The sequence below is a fragment of the Echiichthys vipera genome, assembly GCF_963691815.1.
Source record: "Echiichthys vipera genome assembly, chromosome: 10".
Lineage (NCBI taxonomy): Eukaryota > Metazoa > Chordata > Actinopteri > Perciformes > Trachinidae > Echiichthys > Echiichthys vipera.
In genome coordinates this window covers 32,254,875-32,277,119 of record NC_139835.1, presented here as the reverse complement: position 1 = coordinate 32,277,119, position 22,245 = coordinate 32,254,875, and the positions used below count along the sequence as shown (strand labels likewise).

The 22,245-nt window shown below is 47.1% G+C and overlaps 4 protein-coding genes across 4 annotated transcripts; all 4 read right to left on the bottom strand.

Annotated features, from left to right (window-relative positions):
- Positions 1 to 3,554: 3,554 nt before the first annotated feature.
- Positions 3,555 to 4,451, bottom strand: LOC310952505 (gamma-crystallin M2-like; the record flags this gene model as incomplete). Its single annotated transcript, XM_083921123.1, has 3 exons — positions 3,555 to 3,827; positions 4,115 to 4,357; positions 4,443 to 4,451. 3 exons carry the CDS (start codon positions 4,449 to 4,451, stop codon positions 3,555 to 3,557), a joined length of 525 nt encoding a protein of 174 aa, XP_083777249.1.
- A 3,409-nt stretch (positions 4,452 to 7,860) lies between these two features.
- Positions 7,861 to 8,941, bottom strand: LOC310952502 (gamma-crystallin-1-like; the record flags this gene model as incomplete). The annotated part of the gene is made up of 3 exons (XM_083921120.1): positions 7,861 to 8,136; positions 8,267 to 8,509; positions 8,933 to 8,941. The coding sequence occupies 3 exons, from the start codon at positions 8,939 to 8,941 to the stop codon at positions 7,861 to 7,863; spliced, it is 528 nt and encodes a 175-aa protein (XP_083777246.1).
- An 890-nt stretch (positions 8,942 to 9,831) lies between these two features.
- Positions 9,832 to 16,890, bottom strand: LOC310952501 (gamma-crystallin S-1-like; the record flags this gene model as incomplete). Its single annotated transcript, XM_083921119.1, has 3 exons — positions 9,832 to 10,104; positions 12,779 to 13,021; positions 16,882 to 16,890. 3 exons carry the CDS (start codon positions 16,888 to 16,890, stop codon positions 9,832 to 9,834), a joined length of 525 nt encoding a protein of 174 aa, XP_083777245.1.
- Positions 16,891 to 19,670: 2,780 nt separating this feature from the next.
- LOC310952500 (gamma-crystallin M2-like) lies at positions 19,671 to 22,178 on the bottom strand (the record flags this gene model as incomplete). Its single annotated transcript, XM_083921118.1, has 3 exons — positions 19,671 to 19,946; positions 21,492 to 21,734; positions 22,167 to 22,178. 3 exons carry the CDS (start codon positions 22,176 to 22,178, stop codon positions 19,671 to 19,673), a joined length of 531 nt encoding a protein of 176 aa, XP_083777244.1.
- Positions 22,179 to 22,245: the final 67 nt, after the last annotated feature.

Sequence of the window (22,245 nt, the reverse complement as noted above, 5' to 3'; positions counted from 1 at the left end):
AACAGAATCACTAAAAACAAGAGATCTCATGTTATTTTAACTGATCACTGTTTTGTTGATACACGGCCGTTAAACATCAAACAGCACCGAATCCATAAACTGCACGTGTTCAAGCTAATGCACATGACTGCAAAGCATTTACTCGTGCTGTGGAAACAGCAGTGGATGGGAAATCACTGCAGTTGTTAGGAGATATGTGTACATGTGTATATATGTGTGAATATCATAAATACATATAAATGCATGAGACATAATGTTTGTTTAAACTGTTTAAAGTTTGTTTAACGAATGTTTTCTTTGCTTTTGTGTATTAAAGTCGTTTTTTACCCATTTGATGCTGAAAAACATCTGATTTTCTTTGTTGCTTTAACACGAACGCGTCGTCCTGTGCACCCGTCTGCGTGACTTTATGTTTAATTATATTTATGAAACATATGAATTAATTCCTAATGTATAAATGTTAGTGAGTAATATCAAAGGTCTCGAAACACTGACACAGAAAAGGGCGATTGCCTCCACACGGCTCTCACTCCAGCACGTTTTTCCAAGTGTGTTTGTTTCTAACGTTACGTTTCCTAACTTTATAAGTTACAGTTATATTTAAATATGATGCTGTTTTATTGTCTGGTTATGAAGAAATAAAGCAGGAACGTAACGATGTTTGATTTCTCTCCTGAATTATGAATTTAACACGTCGACCAATCAGAGAGGAGCTTATACAAGTCATGATTCATGAATCAGCTTTATATTAAATAGACTCAGAGCGCCCTCCCACTGTGCCTCCGTCCCGGGCCCCGTGCTTTAGGGTCCTTGTCCCCCCCTCCAGGCCCGTTTGTACTCACACTACCTGGGCCTCGGAGAATGCTTCTTGCTGCCTATACGTCATCACGCCGTAACACGTCACACGCATTGATGACGTCATGGCGATGCCTTTCACCGCCATTGTTTGAAATGTCCGCGCATGGTCCCTCCTTCTTTTTTCTACGTCCCAACAGGCGCACAGGAAATGACCTCAGAGCCGCCGTAGGCCTCGTGCTCGTACACGTGCGCACGCTCGTGCTCGTACACGTGCAAACGTGCTTTACTAAAGCCCACCTCTCCCAAACGGTTGCCGTGGACGGCAAGCGTGCCGCTCCTAGACGTGGTACGGTTGCACTCACACTGGTCAAAGGAACCAGACTTTAGCCGTGACACGTGCTGGGGCACGGGACGGAGGCACAGTGGGAGTGCGCCCGAAGTAAATTGAAACATTAACACTTACATCCCAACATCTTAAGCCAGACGGACAGATTTTGACAAATCAGCTGCATGATTTTGCACGAAGGAAGGAAGGACAGATATGGGAAAGTGTGGCCTCAGAAAGACGTGCGCCCAGGGGCCCAGGTGTTATGCTCAATGTATGCAACGAGAAGGCCCTGGTGGTCGCTGTCAGATAACACTTGCACCAGCGTGTGCATGTGTACCAAGCACAGAGCACGTGTATGAGTGTGTGTATGAGCAGGAACGTGTGCGTGAGCATCGGCGCCGGTCCTGAGCGTGTTTGCAGCAGGATTGGTCAGATGGAAATATTAAAAAACAGTTGAACAACAAAAACCTTGGATCATTGTTTTACAGTAATGTGCGAGCAAGCGGGCCGGGGCCGCAGGAGAGGGGGGGGGGGGGGCAATCACACTAAAGCACGCCACGGATCATCTGGGCCTCGAGGGAGGACGCCCCTAAATAAAAGGGGTCTAGTGGCTCTCACACTGTAGCACTGAGGGGTCTTTGGGGCCCTAGGGGGTCAGTTTGAAGTAAGTGCAGTGAACGCTCTGGTGTTCAGCTTCCTTCGTAAGTCTTAGGCCTCGCACGACATCCCGCCTGAGGCAAGGAGACCCCAGCCGCCCCCCCCCCCCCCCAGGCTGTTAGGCTAAAACTACGTGGTTATGGTACGCATCAAAACACCAGGGAAAGACTGTGGGTTATGGTTAAAACCACACCCCGCGACCTTCTCTCTACACATGTCATTCTTCATCCTTGAGCATTAATATTATATTATTGATTAATATTCATTCATCTTCAGCCTCTTGTCCCTGTCGGGGTCGTGGGGGGCTGGAGCCGATCCCAGCTGACATCGGGTGTGAGGCGGGGTCCACCCTGGACAGGACGCCAGTCTATCACAGGACACATAGAGACGAACAGAGACAGACAACCATTCACACTACGGGTGAATTAGAGTCATCAATGAACCCAACACCTGCACGTCTTTGGACTGTGGGAGGAACCGGAGAACCCGGAGAAAACCCACGCAGACACGGGGACAACATGCAAACTCCACACAGAAGGGCCCCAGCAGGGATTTAAACCAGGAACCCCTCTCACTGTGAGGCAACAGTGCTAACCAACACACCACCGTGTCGCCCCTTTATTGATTAATGATAATATTAATATCTCAAAGGTCAGGTTTACAGTTGGAAGCCCGGTGTGTTGGATACGCCCGGATTAAAGGCGTATGTGACGCTGTGGGAATGGAAACGGGCTGAAACGTTGGTTTCCAGTGAAAAACAGGAGAGAAAGTGATAAAAAGAGGAGAAATGAGAAGTCAAACACCTTTTCTTTGGAACGACCCTTTAAACTTTGCTGATGCTCTGCAGGTTTATGTGAAAGCTGAGTTTCTAATATTAAAGTCTGGATTTCGTTCATGTGGCGTCTGAAACCACGAGGAGCAGAAGAGTCGTTCCAACTTTGCTGGAATAATAATTTGTCACGTCTGATGTTTTATTTCTGACATTTGTCGGATGGACACTTCGGTCAGAACTCACTTTATTTCCCCTTCATTCATCCAATTGTCCGGTCAGACTCAGTTCAGTGTCTCCTCTGTTGAACCTTTTTAATGGGTGATGCAAATAACAGACTCATGATGGTGTAACGGCACATGTGTGATTCTGCACGCTGTGTTAGAGACGTTGGCCTGTGTGGACCGTGTGTTAGAGACCGTGTGATGACAGAGGTTCAGAGTTGTAATGTCTGAGGGATGTTTGTGTTTGGTCTAAAGACTAAAGTTCTAAAGACCCAACCGAGGCTCAGCTCGTCCGGCCCCTCTCCCTAAAAGACTCTGTGAGATTTGACACGTCGTCATTTCCTGTTAGACTCTGACTTTGTGAGGACGCAGGAGTGAACGTGTTTTTGTCTGCAGAGGAAAATAAACCACGGAGGAAAAGCTGATCCTGTCAGTTGACCTTTATTGAAGAATCTACTTCCACAACAGTGAACACGAGTATAACAGGGTTTGACGGGTCGTTTATTTACTGCAGTACAGTCGTGGCTGCTGGTGGTTCTGGTACAGGATCTGCAAACACACAGAGAGAGCGTCGGCGTCCTCTGTGGCGTCCTCTGTGGCGTCCTCGTGAGGCGTCCTCTGTGGCGTCCTCGTGAGGCGTCCTCTGCGGCGTCCTCGTGAGGCACAGCCGATGGGAATCACACGTCGACGAATGAAAACACTTTCACAAAGGAGATTAAAAATTCAACATCTTTAATAAACTAAGTGTTTGATATTTACAGCAAGTTTCGCTCGGCGGCTAAAACTCGGTGACCCTCCTGAAGGAGCCCACGATGGCGCAGGTGGCGCACCAGTCGCGGTACCTCCTGTACTCCCCGGGCCTCAGGAAGTACTGCCGGCCTCGGTAGTTGGGGTACTCGTAGAAGATCCAGAAGCCGTTCATGACGTTACTGGAGTAGACGTGGCGGTGGTGGAAGCGGTCGGACACACAGGGACAGTCATCCATGAACTCCATCATGTGGCCGCTGAAGTCGGGCTTCTCGTAGATACGCAATCTGTAGGAGCCTCGGTACTGCGGGAGCAAAGGAGACGCCGTCTTCCCATCAAACGCAGCAACAACACACGCTAGATCAGGGGGGGGGGGGGGGGGGGGGGCAAAGTGGTCCAGCAAAGGGGGGCGCTGTGTCTGCAGGTTTTCATCCAAACCAAGCAAGAACACATCTGACCCGAGTCGTGCACACGTTTGGTTTGTTGGATCAGGTGTTTTTGCTCGGTTGGATGAAGACCTGCAGCCCCAGCGCCCCCCTTTACTGGACCGCTTTGACCCCCCCTGCCCCGGAGCCCCTCCTCGTCTCTTACCAGCGGGATCATCCGGCACGAGCGGATGCAGCTGCTGAAGCCCATCCAGCGCTGGTAGTCGGCGTACTCGCCCCGCCTCATGAAGTACTGGTGGCCCATGAAGTTGGGGCGCTCGTAGATCATGAAGCAGCCGCTCTCCACCCGGATGGAGTTGCAGCGGCTGAAGTAGGAGTGGAGGTCCGGGCAGTCGTTGCCGCACTCATAGCTCCGGCCCTGGAAGTTCTTGTCCTCGTAGAAGATGATCTGACGGAGGACAAAAGCGTGGCGTGTGACGGGGAGCAGAAGCAGCAGAGGCGCCTAACGTGCGCAGAGAGGGGACTGCACTCACCTTGCCCATGGTCTCCGGTGGAGAGACCCCCCATGGTTTCAGGGCTTTTTATTCCGCCTCCTCACAAACGCAGCTTTGTTATTCAAATGCGTCGGAGTCGTGATTCACATGTTGGCGTTGTTGTCGCAGCACGTTGGGTCAGAACTCTGGATCTGGATCCACAAACAGGATCCATCATTAAGTGTTTGGTGTTTTGACGCCGTGACAAAGGAAAAGACCAGCGCGGGTCCACGCGCCCGGGACAAAGGCTGCAGAAGCACATGGAACAGTGAGTGTGTGTGTGTGTGTGTGTGTGTGTGTGTGAGTGTGTGTGTGTGTGAGTGTGTGTGTGTGTGTGTGTGTGAGTGTGTGTGTGTGTGAGTGTGTGTGTGTGTGTGTGAGTGTGTGTGTGTGTGAGTGTGTGTGTGTGTGTGTGTGTGTGTGTGTGTGTGTGTGTGTGTGTGTGTGTGTGTGTGTGTGTGTGTGTGAGTGTGTGTGTGTGTGTGTGAGTGTGTGTGTGTGTGTGTGTGAGTGAGTGTGTGTGTGTGTGTGTCTGTGTGTGTGTGTCAGCTCGGACTGAACGGACTACAGTTCCCATGATGCATCACGGCCAACTCCCCTTTAACAATAATAATAATAACAATAATATATATATTAAATATTATTAGGTTTGAATATTCTGTCCCTGTTAATATTTATTTATTATTTTTAAAAATATATTTTTATTATTATTTTACTTGAATTCTCGTTTGTTTGATTTTTATTATTTTAAATATTTTTAAATATTATTTTACATTGATTTCTTGCTTTAAGCCCTTTTTATGTCACATATTTTATATTTTTTCTTATTTTATTGTATTTATTATTTTAACTCTGCTGCACAAATAAAGTTGTTGTTGTTGTTTATAATAATTATAATAACAATAATAATAATAATAATAATAATAAACTCTGGTAAATAAACACGTGTTCTCATGTTTTGTTCCAGTTTTGTTAAATAATCACTGTAATATTTTATTTATATATATTTTTTAAATCATCGTTGTTCTTTTTTGTTTTCGTGTTTTTGATTCTTAAAATTATTATTAATCTGTTTTATGATTTTATTGTTTTTTGCTCTTTGTGTTTTAATTGTTTAAGAACTTTTAAAAGTGTTTTATTTATGAAAAGTTTTTAATATTGTTTTATTTTATGAACCACAGTTTTATTGTTTGTTATTCCATAAATAAAATATTCATATTCATCTAATATGAAATATTTAACAAATATATATTTATCATTTATGTTTATTTACAAACATCATAACTTCATAAATCAATATCAAGATTAACTTTAATAAATAAAAAACAGCGTTCACACAAAACACAAACAACAATAATAATAAAAATAATAAAAATAATAAAAATGATAAAAAAACAAAGGAAGTCCTTCAGTAAAATATTTGTCTGGTGAAATTTAAAACTTTCTTCAACACAGATGTAATTTGAATGTGTAATAAATTATATTTTCATTAAATTGACTGTTATATATTATTATTATTATTATAATTATGTATATTATTGTGTATAAAACTGTATGAACTCACCTGTATCAGTTGGAAAAATGTAAAAACTAATTTAATGTTTAATGAAATTTGTCCCTGATGTTTCATATACAACATTAATAATATAATAATAATTAGATTAAATGTAATATTGTTAAGTAATAAAATAAAAAGATACTTCACAACAAATGAATCGTGAATCTCTAAAAAACACATTTTTTTTATTAAATATCGTCTTTGAACTGTTTTTCTATTTTCTAAATATTGAGATGATTTAAACAGAATTTGTATAATATTCATAAATTAAAGGTGTTTTTATAACAGATGTTGTTTTTGACGTCATGTAAAGTATATTTTTTTATTTATGATAAAACACATTTAAAATATGTTTATTATATTCTATTTGTTTATTTCTGATGAATTAATTTAAAATGTGTTTATTATATTTTTATATTTTACTGTGAGACGACGTTTCTGTGTTTCCTGCTTCAGCCTCAAGTTTCACTGGAAGTGATCAAAAGTATATTTATACACACACACACACACACACATATATATATATATATGTGTGTGTGTGTGTATATATGCATTAATATAAATATACATATCAGCATCCGTGAGGAACTCGAGTAGAGCCGCTGCTCCTTTGTGTTGAAAGGAGCCAGTTGAGGTGGTTCAGGATCATCTGGTCTGGATGAACCCTGGGCGCCTCCCTAGGGAGGTGTTCCAGGCACGTCCAGCTGGGAGGAGGCCTCGGGGAAGACCCAGGACCAGGTGGAGAGATTATATCTCCACACTGGCCTGGGAACGCCTCAGGATCCCCCAGTTAGAGCTGGTTAATGTGGCCCGGGAAAGGGAAGTTTGGGGTCCCCTGCTGGAGCTGCTGCCCCTGAGACCTGATCAAGCATCAGAGGCTGGAGCTGCTGCTCCTGAGACCTGATCCAGGATCAGAGGCTGGAGCTGCTGCCCCTGAGACCTGATACAGGATCAGAGGCTGGAGCTGCTGCCCCTGAGACCTGATCCAGGATCAGAGGCTGGAGCTGGTCCCCTGAGACCTGATCCAGGATCAGAGGCTGGAGCTGCTGCCCCTGAGACCTGATCCAGGATCAGAGGCTGGAGCTGCTGCCCCTGAGACCTGATCCAGGATCAGAGGCTGGAGCTGCTGCCCCTGAGACCTGATCCAGGATCAGAGGCTGGAGCTGCAGCCCCTGAGACCTGATCCAGGATCAGTTGTGACTCCATGTACCTTTTTAAAACCTGGAGCTTATTTCATGTATAATTTTACTGTAAATGCAGATGTTTTTATTTATATATAAATAAAAACCCATATGAGGTCTGGTTGAACGTGTCTGGTTTTGGGGAGAAAGGGCCTCATGATGGGGCCCTCAGGGTGGGGGACCCTCGCGATGGGGGGCCCTCGGGATGGGGGGCCCTCGGGGTGGGGGGGGCCCCTTAAAGACGTGTTCTTTATGTAATAAACATTTTTTGTGTGTATCTTCATCTAATCTGCATCAAAACACCAAAACTGTGGATCTGGCTCCTGAACCGTGTCGTGTGTGACGTGAAGTCCGCCCCAGAGAGCAGCCGTGGACTCGAACACCGTCAGAGGGACGGTTTGTGTCGCCACGGCGACTCTACGGGGGTCAGGGTGTGGTCTGTACCTGCTCTGTGAAGGGTCCTGAGATCACTGCTGTGATGATTCGACACTTTAAATGAACCTGAACCGTTTGGTGCTGGAGCTTCAGCAGAGAGGTGTGTTGCTGAGTCGCTTTTCATGAGGAATCAAACACCGAACCGATTGCCACACACACAGAACACACGCCGATGCTTTAGGAAACACTTTGGTTTATTGGGTAAAGAGAGTCGGGGTCAGACCCGGCGACAGGGAGCCGGACCTCAGTTCATGTCCGTGATCCTGCGGATGGACCCGACCCGGGGGCTGACGCCGCCCCAGTCGCTGTACCTCCGGTACTCCCCGGGCCGCAGGTAGAACGCCCGGCCCTTGTAGTTGGGCTGGTCGTACAGCAGCCAGTGGCCGTCCATCACGTTGCAGGAGTTGAAGTCGGACATGCTGAGGCGGTCCTGCACGTTGGGGCAGTCGTCCTCCAGCTCGTGCATCTGCCCCGACATGTCGGAGCGCTCGTACAGCCTCATCTTGTAGGAGCCTCGGTGCTGCGGGGGCGGGGCGGAAAACGCTGTTAGTGCGGGCGCCGCTTCACAAACACACAGGCATCGAACACGTGACATGACAGTGAAACAGGAATCGTTACAGCATCTTTAGACCAAAGTCCCTGTGACGCACCTGGGGGATCATGCGGCAGGAGCGGACGCAGTCGTTGATGCCGATGACGCGCTGGTTGTCGGCGTACTCGCCGCGCCGCAGGTAGAACTGGTTGCCGGTGTAGTTGGGCCGCTCGTACACCATGAAGCAGCCGCTCTCCACCTTGATGGAGTTGCAGCGGTTGAAGTAGGAGTGCAGGTCGGCGCTGTCGTTGCTGCACTCGTGCGAGCGCCCCTGGAAGTTCCTGTCCTCGTAAAAGATGATCTGAGAAAAGCAAAGCAGGGCATGAGTCGCGTCCTGACGCCCGCTGGAGCACACGTACGAAAACGCAAAGATGGAAAATAACGATGTTGCACAAAATAGAAACTTATAATTAGACGCATTTATAACAAACATGTTTGCACTTCACTCTTTTTAATTCAGCTTCTTTATTCATAATAATAATGAACATTTTCATTTATTACTTATATATTTATTTATATATTTATATATTTAACGTATCTAAAATATATAAATCTCTATAAATTAAATGTATTTCTCACATGTTCATATCAAATACATGCATTTACTCTTTTAACTGCAGTATTTTACATTATACAGTAAATATAATAAGTGTATTAAATCCCTAAACTATAAATAATAATAATAATAATAATAAATATATAAATAACAGAGCAGGTACTTTACCTTCCCCATGGTGCCGTCGTGGTCGTGGTCGTGGTCGTGGTGCCGGTTCTGTCCGGAGCCGCCGGGCTTTATAAAAAAAGTGTGTGTGGCTGCACAGCACAAAGCTTTGTTATTCAAATACACCAGAGAGGGCTGCTGGATCAGGAGTGTGTGTGTGTGTGTGTGTGTGTGTGTGTGTGTGTGTGTGTGTGTGTGTGTGTGTGCGTGTGTGTGTCTGTCTGTGTGTGCGTGTCTGTGTGTGTGTGTGTGTTTGTGTCTCTGTGTGCGTGTGTGTGAGTGTGTGTTTGTGTGTGTGTGTGTGTGTGCGTGTGTGTGTGCGTCTGTGTGCGTGTGTGCGTCTGTGTGTGTGTGTGTGTGTCTGTGTGTGTGTGTGTGTGTCTGTGTGTGTGTGTGTGTGTCTGTGTCTGTGTGTGTGTGTGTGTGTGTGTGTGTGTGTGTGTGTGTGTGTGTGTGTGTGTGTGTGTGTGATCAGTTATTGTTCTTTCCTCCATGTTCATCACTATTTCCCTCCAGAAAATGCCACTGAACAACAGCGGGCACAGCAAATTTCTGCTGTAAACAACATGTTTACAACATAAATAAACATGTTTACAGCAGAAATAAACACGTTTACAACATGTTTTGGTATGAAAACACATTTTTAATGCAAGTGTCCTCATCATAAAAACATGTTTGACATTTGGAACAAACCAAACTGCTTAAAAATGAGAAATGATGATTTTAATAGTGGCCCGCCCTCCCACCTTTAATAGACACTGATGCATTAGGAGACGCAGCTGCCCAGACCAAGATGGCCGCCACGTCGACGTATCACTCCGGCCAATGAGACCTCTACGTAAATGTAATCTACGTTGGTTACTTCCAGAGCCTCCGCGCAGCTCCAGGATGCACCGAACAGGTCAGTAGTCCAGGATGCGTCTGATGGATCCGACCCTGGCGCTCCTGCCGCCCCACTCACTGAACCTCATGTACTCTCCGGGTTTTATCAGGTACATCCTGCCGCCGTAGTTCGGCTGCTCATAGAAGAGCCAGTTGCCGGAGGTCACGTTGCAAGAGAAGATGCCGTTGACGTGGAAGCGGTCCATGACGCAGGGACAGTCGTCCTCCAGGTCCATCACCTTACCGCCGTACTCCAGGCGCTGATACAGGCGCAGGTTGAACGACCCGGGCACCTGGTTTGGAACGGGAGAGAGGGATCATTGACTCAGACACACACAGGGCCGGGTGTCCGTGCTCGGACCGGAACAACCCAGTACCAACAAGTACCAAAACCAGTCAGATGGTGCCAGCGTTCGTTCCTTTTTGGACCCAGATTCGTAATTTCACTCGCAGATAATCACGTATCCTCGATTTAAGGCTACGTGTGATTGGCTCTCAGGTGCAGCAGCAACGGTCCACCGCAGGTCCACTCCCACCCTACGGTAACTACGGATCCTCCGTCAGTGGGTCCGTCTCCTCTGAGCTCATGAATCCAGAGACCACCGGATCAATACCACCAGAAAATCGAGGCGTCAGTCCAGAGTCTGTCCAACTGTTCGCCAAATTGACGAAGACGAAGGCGAAGACGAAGAGCAGCAATTGGGCGTTTAGCACACGCAGAGCCGGACACACCTCCTTTATTCTTCTGCAGACCGGTGCGTTGCCAAACTTGTTGCTGCCAGACGCTCAGCATCGCTCACAGGCTCTCTGCGTGATGCGGCGTGCTGTATTCTCGGGGCTCCCCGACATAGAAATCACCGAAGGTAGCGGCGAACATCCTAAAGTACTGGAAGGTCCTTTCGTCATCCAGCTCTCGAAGAGTTAAAAACTTGCCATGAAGGCGTCAGTTTCAAATGACAAACAGCAAAATCATCTCCTCTACAGACGCCATGTCTTTGATCGCCGATGCCGGTCATTTGTGACGCAGCTCTGCCTCTAGAGGAGGAGTCGGTAACCATAACAACGCTGAAACAGGGCGGAGGTGTGAAGGGGAGCACCGGAGACAACGTTTGGTTACAGTAGGCGTCTCTAGAAGATGTAGACTGGATGGACACACTCCCAGACCCCCTCCAGGATCCTTGAGAGTGCAGAGCTGGTCCTGGTCCAGGTCCAGGACTGGATCCACCTGGTTCCTCTTCAGTCTGAGGTTCTACAGGACAAACCTCCTTTCCAGCACCTTGGAGTCGACTTCACCAGGGAGGCTGAGGAGTGTGATCCCCCTGGAACTGGCTCACACCCTCTGGTCCCCCTTTCTGAACAGGAACCACCACCCCGGTCTGCCACTCCCTCGGCTCTGTCCCAGACTTCCACCAGTGTGTCAGAGACGTGTGGACCAGGACCAGGACCAGGACCAGGAGCAGGACGGCCCCTCCAGACCCAGAGCTTTCAGCATGTGTGGATGCAGCTCATGGATCCTGGGGCTTTGCCTCTGTGGACTTGTTTCCTTCCTCAGTGACTTCTGTCAGAGATGTTGACGATGATCCCCATCAGCCTCCAGCTCTGCCTCTACAAAAGAGGGCGTGTTGGGCCCATTCAGGACTTCCTCAGAGTCCTTCCACGGCCCCATGACCTCATCAGAACTCCTCCCACACCCGCTGCTTTGCCTCTGACCCAGCAGAGGCTGCAGCCCTTCAGACCTGTGGGGACCTCAGAACCACCTCCGGAGTCTTCTGGGAGACCAGATCCTGAAGGCCTCCTTCTTCAGGGGGACCCCTGACCCCCGGGGGCCACCACGGTGGTCCAGGGTCCCCGCCCTTTGAGGCACCTGAGACCTTGAGGCCACAGCTCACCGCTGCAGCTTCAGCAGTGGAAGCTTTGAACATCGCCCGCTCCGGTTCGATGCCCCCAACCTCCACAGGGACGCCAGGAAAGCTCCTCCGGAGGTGTGAGGTGAAGGTCTCTGGGACAGGGGCCTCCTCCAGACGGTCCCAGTTCACCCGCACTACTGGTTTGGGTTTACCCGGTCTGTCCAGAACCTTCCCCGTCCTCTGACCCACTCATCCCCAGATGGTGATCAGCTGACAGCTCTGCCCCTCTCTTCACCCGAGTGTCCAAAACATCCGGCCTCAGATCAGATGAGACCATCACAGACTGGATCCTGGACCTTTGGCCTAGTGTGCTCTGGGACCAGGTCCACTTCTGAGCCTCCTTCTGTTCCAACATGGTGTTTGTTAAAGAGGATCCAGGACCAGCACACAAGTCTAACACCAGACGCTGGGGTTTAGATCAGGGAGGCCGTTCCTCCCAATCAGCCTCTCCAGGTGTCTCCATCGTTGCCCACGTGGGCGTTGAAGTCTCCCAGCAGGACTCTGGAGTCCCCTACTGGAGCCCCATGCAGGACTCCATTCAGGGTCTCCAAGAAGGCCCCAGACTCTGAACTGCTGTTCGCTGCATCTGCACCAACAACAGTCAGAGCCCCCCCCCCACCACCCGCAGGCGTAAGGAGGCCACCCTCTGGTCCACCGGGGTCAACTCCAACACCGCGGCGCTCAGCCGGGGGTTTGAGAGTCTCCCCACACCCGCCCGGCCCCTCACACCCTGGGCCCCTCCAGAGAAGACCAGGGTCCAGCCCCTATCCAGGAGCACGGGTCCAGATCCAGACTGTGTGTGGAGGTGAGCCCCCCCAGATCTAACTGGGAGCTCCACCTCCCTCACAAGCTCCGGCTCCTTCCCCCACAGAGAGGAGACGCTCCACGTCCCCAGAGCCTCTGCTGCCCGGGTCTGGACCCTCCAGGCCCCTCACCCTCACTGCCCCCCGTGCAGCAGCGCCCCGACCCCAGAGGCTCCTCCTGTGAGTGGGGGGCCCCCAGGATTGCCCCGTAAATATAAGTGTGTGTGTTTGACCCTGGTTCAGAAACAGGAACTCACCGCGTGGATGAGGCGGCAGGAGGCGATGGAGTCGCCGGTGCCCCTCCAGTGATGACAGTCGGGGTACTCTCCGGTCTTGAGGCAGTACTGGTTCCCGCTGTAGTTGGACTTCTCATAGATCATGAAGCAGCCGCTCTCCACCCTGATGGAGCTGCAGTGTTTGAGGACGCCCATCAGGTCGGCGCAGTCGCTGCTGCACTCAAAACGGCGCCCAGAGAAGTTCTGGTCCTCGTAGAAGATGATCTGGAAACAGACACGGCTTCATTCTGTTCAACACGAAGAACCAACCAGCAAGAGCCTTCAAAATAAAAGCCTTTAGAGTCTAAACTTAACCGTCTCCTTTAGAGACTAAACTTAACCGTCTCCTTTAGAGTCTAAACTTAACCGTCTCCTTTAGTGTCTAAACTTAACCGTCTCCTTTAGTGTCTAAACTTAACCGTCTCCTTTAGTGGTCTAAACTTAACCGTCTCCTTTAGTGACTAAACTTAACCGTCTCCTTTAGTGTCTAAACTTAACCGTCTCCTTTAGTGTCTAAACTTAACCGTCTCCTTTAGTGACTAAACTTAACCGTCTCCTTTAGTGACTAAACTTAACCGTCTCCTTTAGAGACTAAACTTAACCGTCTCCTTTAGAGACTAAACTTAACCGTCTCCTTTAGTGTCTAAACTTAACCGTCTCCTTTAGTGACTAAACTTAACCGTCTCCTTTAGTGACTAAACTTAACCGTCTCCTTTAGTGACTAAACTTAACCGTCTCCTTTAGTGTCTAAACTTAACCGTCTCCTTTAGTGTCTAAACTTAACCGTCTCCTTTAGTGGTCTAAACTTAACCGTCTCCTTTAGTGACTAAACTTAACCGTCTCCTTTAGTGTCTAAACTTAACCGTCTCCTTTAGTGTCTAAACTTAACCGTCTCCTTTAGTGACTAAACTTAACCGTCTCCTTTAGTGACTAAACTTAACCGTCTCCTTTAGAGACTAAACTTAACCGTCTCCTTTAGAGACTAAACTTAACCGTCTCCTTTAGTGTCTAAACTTAACCGTCTCCTTTAGTGACTAAACTTAACCGTCTCCTTTAGTGACTAAACTTAACCGTCTCCTTTAGTGACTAAACTTAACCGTCTCCTTTAGAGACTAAACTTAACCGTCTCCTTTAGTGTCTAAACTTAACCGTCTCCTTTAGTGTCTAAACTTAACCGTCTCCTTTAGTGACTAAACTTAACCGTCTCCTTTAGAGACTAAACTTAACCGTCTCCTTTAGAGACTAAACTTAACCGTCTCCTTTAGAGACTAAACTTAACCGTCTCCTTTAGACTAAACTTAACCGTCTCCTTTAGTGACTAAACTTAACCGTCTCCTTTAGAGACTAAACTTAACCGTCTCCTTTAGAGACTAAACTTAACCGTCTCCTTTAGTGACTAAACTTAACCGTCACCTTTAGAGACTAAACTTAACCGTCTCCTTTAGACTAAACTTAACCGTCTCCTTTAGTGACTAAACTTAACCGTCTCTTTTAGAGACTAAACTTAACCGTCTCCTTTAGAGACTAAACTTAACCGTCTCCTTTAGTGACTAAACTTAACCGTCACCTTTAGTGACTAAACTTAACCGTCTCCTTTAGACTAAACTTAACCGTCTCCTTTAGTGACTAAACTTAACCGTCTCCTTTAGTGACTAAACTTAACCGTCTCCTTTAGTGACTAAACTTAACCGTCTCCTTTAGTGACTAAACTTAACCGTCTCCTTTAGACTAAACTTAACCGTCTGCTTTAGAGACTAAACTTAACCATCACCTTTAGAGACTAAACTTAACCGTCTCCTTTAGAGACTAAACTTAACGGTCACCTTTAGACTAAACTTAACCGTCTCCTTTAGTGACTAAACTTAACCGTCTCCTTTAGAGACTAAACTTAACCGTCTCCTTTAGTGACTAAACTTAACCGTCTCCTTTAGAGACTAAACTTAACCGTCTCCTTTAGAGACTAAACTTAACCGTCTCCTTTAGAGACTAAACTTAACCGTCTCCTTTAGAGACTAAACTTAACCGTCTCCTTTAGAGACTAAACTTAACCGTCTCCTTTAGTGACTAAACTTAACCGTCTCCTTTAGAGACTAAACTTAACCGTCTCCTTTAGAGACTAAACTTAACCGTCTCCTTTAGAGACTAAACTTAACCGTCTCCTTTAGTGACTAAACTTAACCGTCTCCTTTAGAGACTAAACTTAACCGTCTCCTTTAGAGACTAAACTTAACCGTCTCCTTTAGAGACGAAACTTAACCGTCTCCTTTAGTGACTAAACTTAACCGTCTCCTTTAGTGTCTAAACTTAACCGTCTCCTTTAGAGACTAAACTTAACCGTCTCCTTTAGAGGCTAAACTTAACCGTCTCCTTTAGAGACTAAACTTAACCGTCTCCTTTAGAGACTAAACTTAACCGTCTCCTTTAGAGACTAAACTTAACCGTCACCTTTAGAGTCTAAACTTAACCGTCTCCTTTAGTGTCTAAACTTAACCGTCTCCTTTAGAGACTAAACTTAACCGTCTCCTTTAGAGACTAAACTTAACCGTCTCCTTTAGTGACTAAACTTAACCGTCTCCTTTAGAGACTAAACTTAACCGTCTCCTTTAGAGACTAAACTTAACCGTCTCCTTTAGAGACTAAACTTAACCGTCACCTTTAGAGACTAAACTTAACCGTCTCCTTTAGTGACTAAACTTAACCGTCTCCTTTAGTGTCTAAACTTAACCATCACCTTTAGAGACTAAACTTAACCGTCTCCTTTAGAGACTAAACTTAACGGTCACCTTTAGACTAAACTTAACCGTCTCCTTTAGTGACTAAACTTAACCCTCTCCTTTAGAGACTAAACTTAACCGTCTCCTTTAGTGACTAAACTTAACCGTCTCCTTTAGAGACTAAACTTAACCGTCTCCTTTAGAGACTAAACTTAACCGTCTCCTTTAGAGACTAAACTTAACCGTCTCCTTTAGAGACTAAACTTAACCGTCTCCTTTGGAGACTAAACTTAACCGTCTCCTTTAGAGACGAAACTTAACCGTCTCCTTTAGTGACTAAACTTAACCGTCTCCTTTAGTGTCTAAACTTAACCGTCTCCTTTAGAGGCTAAACTTAACCGTCTCCTTTAGAGACTAAACTTAACCGTCTCCTTTAGAGACTAAACTTAACCGTCTCCTTTAGAGACTAAACTTAACCGTCACCTTTAGAGTCTAAACTTAACCGTCTCCTTTAGTGTCTAAACTTAACCGTCACCTTTAGAGACTAAACTTAACCGTCTCCTTTAGTCGTCTAAACTTAACCGTCTCCTTTAGAGACTAAACTTAACCGTCTCCTTTAGAGACTAAACTTAACCGTCTCCTTTAGTGACTAAACTTAACCGTCTCCTTTAGAGACTAAACTTAACCGTCTCCTTTAGTGACTAAACTTAACCGTCTCCTTTAGAGACTAAACTTAACCGTCTCCTTTAGAGACTAAACTTAACCGTCTCCTTTAGAGACTAAACTTAACCGTCACCTTTAGAGACTAAACTTAACCGTCTCCTTTAGTGACTAAACTTAACCGTCTCCTTTAGTGTCTAAACTTAACCGTCTCCTTTAGTGACTAAACTTAACCGTCTCCTTTAGTGTCTAAACTTAACCGTCTCCTTTAGTGACTAAACTTAACCGTCTCCTTTAGTGGTCTAAACTTAACCGTCTCCTTTAGAGACTAAACTTAACCGTCTCCTTTAGAGACTAAACTTAACCGTCTCCTTTAGTGTCTAAACTTAACCGTCACCTTTAGTGTCTAAACTTAACCGTCACCTTTAGTGACTAAACTTAACCGTCACCTTTAGAGACTAAACTTAACCGTCTCCTTTAGTGTCTAAACTTAACCGTCTCCTTTAGAGACTAAACTTAACCGTCTCCTTTAGTGTCTAAACTTAACCGTCTCCTTTACAGACTAAACTTAACGGTCTCCTTTAGAGACTAAACTTAACCGTCTCCTTTAGAGACTAAACAGTAATAACCAGTCATGCAGCCCAAGAATTCAAAATAAAAGCCTGTCGGCCTGTTTGCCCTTTCACAATAAGAGCGTTCCCCCCTGTTGACCTTGGCCATGCTGAGCCTCTCCCCGTGTGGCGCCCGCAGCTCTGAAGACTCGACCCGTCACATTTATAGTGAGTGTGAAACGCACACGCGGCACGTCTCATTCATGCGTTGGTGCCGCGGTGTTTCCCTGAAGAGGTCAGGAGCCCTGCGTGTGTGTGTGTGTGTGTGTGTGTGTGTGTGTGTGTGTGTGTGTGTGTGTGAGAGTGTGTGTGTGTGTGAGTGTGTGTGAGTGTGTGTGTGTGTGTGAGTGTGTGTGTGTGTGTTGGTGAATAACGTCTTTAACAGAGACTCAGCGATGACACGTCATGTGTGAGGATTCAGCTCCTCACGTTAGAGTTCATCACATGTTTCGTCTCTTTCATGTCAGAGTTTGATCATTGATGTAGCGTCGCCCTCTGGTGGAGACACATGCACAGTGAAACACACACACACACGCACACGCACACACACACACACGCACACACACACACACACACACGCACACCGCTGGATCAGGTCTCAGGGGCAGCAGCTCCAGCCTCTGATCCTGGATCAGGTCTCAGGGGCAGCAGCTCCAGCCTCTGGTCCTGGATCAGGTCTCAGGGGCAGCAGCTCCAGCCTCTGATCCTGGATCAGGTCTCAGGCGCAGCAGCTCCAGCCTCTGATCCTGGATCAGGTCTCAGGGGCAGCAGCTCCAGCCTCTGATCCTGGATCAGGTCTCAGGGGCAGCAGCTCCAGCCTCTGATCCTGGATCAGGTCTCAGGGGCAGCAGCTCCAGCAGGGACCCCAAACTTCCCTTTCCCGGGCCACATTAAGCAGCTCTAACTGGGGGATCCTGAGGCGTTCCCAGGCCAGTGTGGAGATCTAATCTCTCCACCTGGTCCTGGGTCTTCCCCGAGGCCTCCTCCCAGCTGGACGTGCCTGGAACACCTCCCTAGGGAGGCGCCCAGGGTTCATCCAGACCAGATGATCCTGAACCACCTCAACTGGCTCCTTTCAACACAAAGGAGCAGCAGCTCTACTCCGAGTTCCTCACGGATGCTGAACTTCTCCCCCTCTCTCTAAGGGAGACTCCAGACCCCCTCCTGAGGAAACACACTTCACACGCTTGGACCTGGACCTTTTAATTAATAAAGTTATTTTGGGATCTTCATTCACTGCAGAGGCACCAGAGGAAAACACACTTTTCTTCAAACATTCAGGTGAGTCATCGATTTAGTTTCCCTTTGACAGAAATGCTGCGTGTAAAACTTAACGGTCTCCTTCTGTCGTCTGAACTTCACTGTTGTTAAAACAGGAGATTTAAATATTTCTGTGTGTAGAAACTTTACAAAAGTTTCCACGACTGGAGAAAACTTTCAGACACAATTATGATGATTATTATGGCTTTGATTAATAAAGCGCTCTCTCAGAGCTAAAGGAGCTTTGCAGAGTCCAGGTTCCCTTCACTCACACAGACACGGTGGTGATGAACTACCAGGTCCCAGAGTGTGAGGATTGTAAACGCCCCCCATGGCGTTGTGGTCTGGACGGTGAAAGCTCAGACTTTGTTAAAGGACGGCGTCATGGCCCCACCTCCGACCTCTGACCCCGCGGCGTCACATAACAACAACAGTGCTGCTGCGTGAGAGGACAGAGACGGACCCAGAGACTGTTTCCTGAACTGGACTCTGAGCCACATGCATGGGGCTGAATGAGGCCCAGCACAGATTTAGATCCAGGACCAGGACCAGAACCAGGACCAGGACCAGGATCAGGACCAGGGGAAAAGGGAACTTCTTAAGAACCACAGAGGAAATAAAAGGTGTTTTCCATCGTGTGGACGAACCTTTAGCTCGTTTGTCGCTGCACAGACGTCCGTGGCTCAAACCGTCCGGTAACAAACGCTCCTTAGGGCGCACTCACACTGTCCTTCAGCACCGCGCCAAAACAGGTTTTTCGGGTAGAGCATAGTTCCTTTGACCAGTGTGAGTGCAACCGCTCCGCGCATAACTGCAGTCAGCTGGCCGTCCACGGCCCGTTTGGGAGAGGTGGGCTTTAGTAAAGCACGTTTGCACGTGTACGAGCACGAGCGTGCGCACGTGTACGAGCACGAGGCCTACGGCGGTTCTGAGGTCATTTCCTGTGCGCCTGTTGGGACGTAGAAAAAAGAAGGAGGGACCATGCGCGGACATTTCAAACAATGGCGGTGAAAGGTTCACGTTGGTGTGATGCGGAGGTGGAGTGTTTACTGCAGATTTGGTCGATGAAAAGATTCAAAAACAGTCGACAAGACGCACAAAAACTCCGAGGTCTACGGAAAGATCTGGAAACAAAGCCACGCATCGCCATGACGTCATCAATGCGTGTGACGTGTTACGGCGTGATGACGTATAGGCAGCAAGAAGCATTCTCCGAGGCCCAGGTAGTGTGAGTACAAACGGGCCTGGAGGGGGGGACAAGGACTCTAAAGCACGGGGCACGGGACGGAGGAACAGTGGGAGGGCGACATTAAATAAAAAGTACCGTCTGCGGTGGAACCAACGGATCGTGTCGTCTGTGCGGGTCACGTCAGCTCTAAAGGTTCTACATGTGTAGATGTTTGATCAGACGAGTCAAAGCCAAAGCATTAATTCACAAACACATGAACACAGAGAGAACACGGTTCACAGTAGATTCATTTATTGAGTTCTTTAAACGTGTCCACGTGTCGGATCACGCTCTGACACACCTCATCTTCACCGTACCACATGTTCTTATTCTCTGACGTCTCTCAGAGCAGGAAGTGACGCTGACATGTGAAGAAATCTACAGCATCAAGTGAGTCCTGATTAAAACTCTGTGATTCTGCGGAAGGAGCCGGTGGTGGCGCAGGTGGCGCCCCAGTCGCTGAACTTGCGGTACTCTCCGGGCCTCAGGAAGTACTGGCGCCCGCGGTAGCTGGGGTGCTCGTACAGCGTCCAGTAGCCCTCCATCACGTTGCACGAGTAAATGTCGCGGCTGCGGAAATGCTCCTGCACCGACTCGCAGTCGTCGCTGAACTCCATCATCTGACCCTGGAAGTTGGGACGCTCGTAGATGCGCATGCGGTACGGACCCTCGCTGGTCTGCAGGAGCACAGGAAGGACACGTTAGAACAGGAAGTGCCTCAGGACACTCACATGTTTGTTTGTTTGTGTTTATCCTCAGACTGAACCTTCACTCACATGTTTGTTTGTTTGTGTTTATCCTCAGACTGAACCTTCACTCACATGTTTGTTTGTTTGTTTGTGTTTATCCTCAGACTGAACCTTCACTCATATGTTTGTTTGTTTGTTTATCCTCAGACTGAACCTTCACTCATATGTTTGTTTGTTTGTGTTTATCCTCAGACTGAACCTTCACTCACATGTTTGTTTGTTTGTTTATCCTCAGACTGAACCTTCACTCACATGTTTGTTTGTTTGTGTTTATCCTCAGACTGAACCTTCACTCACATGTTTGTTTGTTTGTTTGTGTTTATCCTCAGACTGAACCTTCACTCACATGTTTGTTTGTTTGTTTGTTTGTGTTTATCCTCAGACTGAACCTTCACTCACATGTTTGTTTGTTTGTTTGTGTTTATCCTCAGACTGAACCTTCACTCACATGTTTGTTTGTTTGTGTTTATCCTCAGACTGAACCCTCACTCACATGTTTGTTTGTTTGTGTTTATCCTCAGACTGAACCTCCACTCACATGTTTGTTTGTTTGTGTTTATCCTCAGACTGAACCTTCACTCACATGTTTGTTTGTTTGTTTGTTTATCCTCAGACTGAACCTTCACTCACATGTTTGTTTGTTTGTGTTTATCCTCAGACTGAACCTTCACTCACATGTTTGTTTGTTTGTTTGTGTTTATCCTCAGACTGAACCTTCACTCACATGTTTGTTTGTTTGTGTTTATCCTCAGACTGAACCTTCACTCACATGTTTGTTTGTGTTTATCCTCAGACTGAACCTTCACTCACATGTTTGTTTGTTTGTGTTTATCCTCAGACTGAACCTTCACTCACATGTTTGTTTGTTTGTTTGTGTTTATCCTCAGACTGAACCTTCACTCACATGTTTGTTTGTGTTTATCCTCAGACTGAACCTTCACTCACATGTTTGTTTGTTTGTGTTTATCCTCAGACTGAACCTTCACTCACATGTTTGTTTGTGTTTATCCTCAGACTGAACCTTCACTCACATGTTTGTTTGTTTGTGTTTATCCTCAGACTGAACCTTCACTCACATGTTTGTTTGTTTGTGTTTATCCTCAGACTGAACCTTCACTCACATGTTTGTTTGTTTGTGTTTATCCTCAGACTGAACCCTCACTCACATGTTTGCTTGTTTGTTTGTTTGTTTGTGTTTATCCTCAGACTGAACCTTCACTCACATGTTTGCTTGTTTGTTTGTTTGTGTTTATCCTCAGACTGAACCTTCACTCACATGTTTGTTTGTTTGTTTGTTTGTGTTTATCCTCAGACTGAACCTTCACTCACATGTTTGTTTGTTTGTTTGTTTATCCTCAGACTGAACCTTCACTCACATGTTTGTTTGTTTGTGTTTATCCTCAGACTGAACCTTCACTCACATGTTTGTTTGTTTGTTTGTGTTTATCCTCCTCAGACTGAACCCTCACTCACGTAGTTGAAGGTCCTGCAGGAGCGGATGGTGTCGTTGTAGCCCATCCAGCGCTGGTAGTCCGGGTACTCCCCGCGGGTCAGGACGTACTGGTACCCCGTGTAGTTGGGCTTCTCGTACAGCACCCAGCAGCCGCTCTCCACCTTGATGGAGTTGCAGCGGCTGAAGTGGGGGTGCATGTCGGGGCAGTCCACGCCGCACTCGTAGGAGCGGCCCTGGAAGTTCCTGTCCTCGTAAAAAGTGATCTGGGTCCAGGAGGAGATCGAGAACCAGCATTAGACTCTGACACGGGACATTTAACTTATCTGCACGGTCACGACGAGACAGAACAAATCAATTAAATCTTATTTATGGTTCATAATCATAACAAACGTTATCTCAGGACACTTTACAGAGCAGCTAAAGACCACACTGCTACTTCCTGTTGCTGTTTGTCCTCATTTCAAACACTTTACGGAGTCAGTTTAACACTAATCATGACTAATCATTGTCTCTCAGGTCTCTGCTGGTGGTGGTGGTGCCTGCTGCCATGGTCCTGCATGACGCTTCCTGCTGCGTTTATCACTGTTACTCATATAAACTATCATGAGTTTATTAATTATAACATTTGTATCAACAGCTGCACATTCATCTCCACTACGTCTTTCACTGCCCTGGTTAGAATCACACACACGTACCTTGCTACTCATCCTGCAGAGAGTGCTGGAGCCGGTCCCCGACGGAAAGCGTTGGTCTCACACAGCAGCGTCGCGGCAC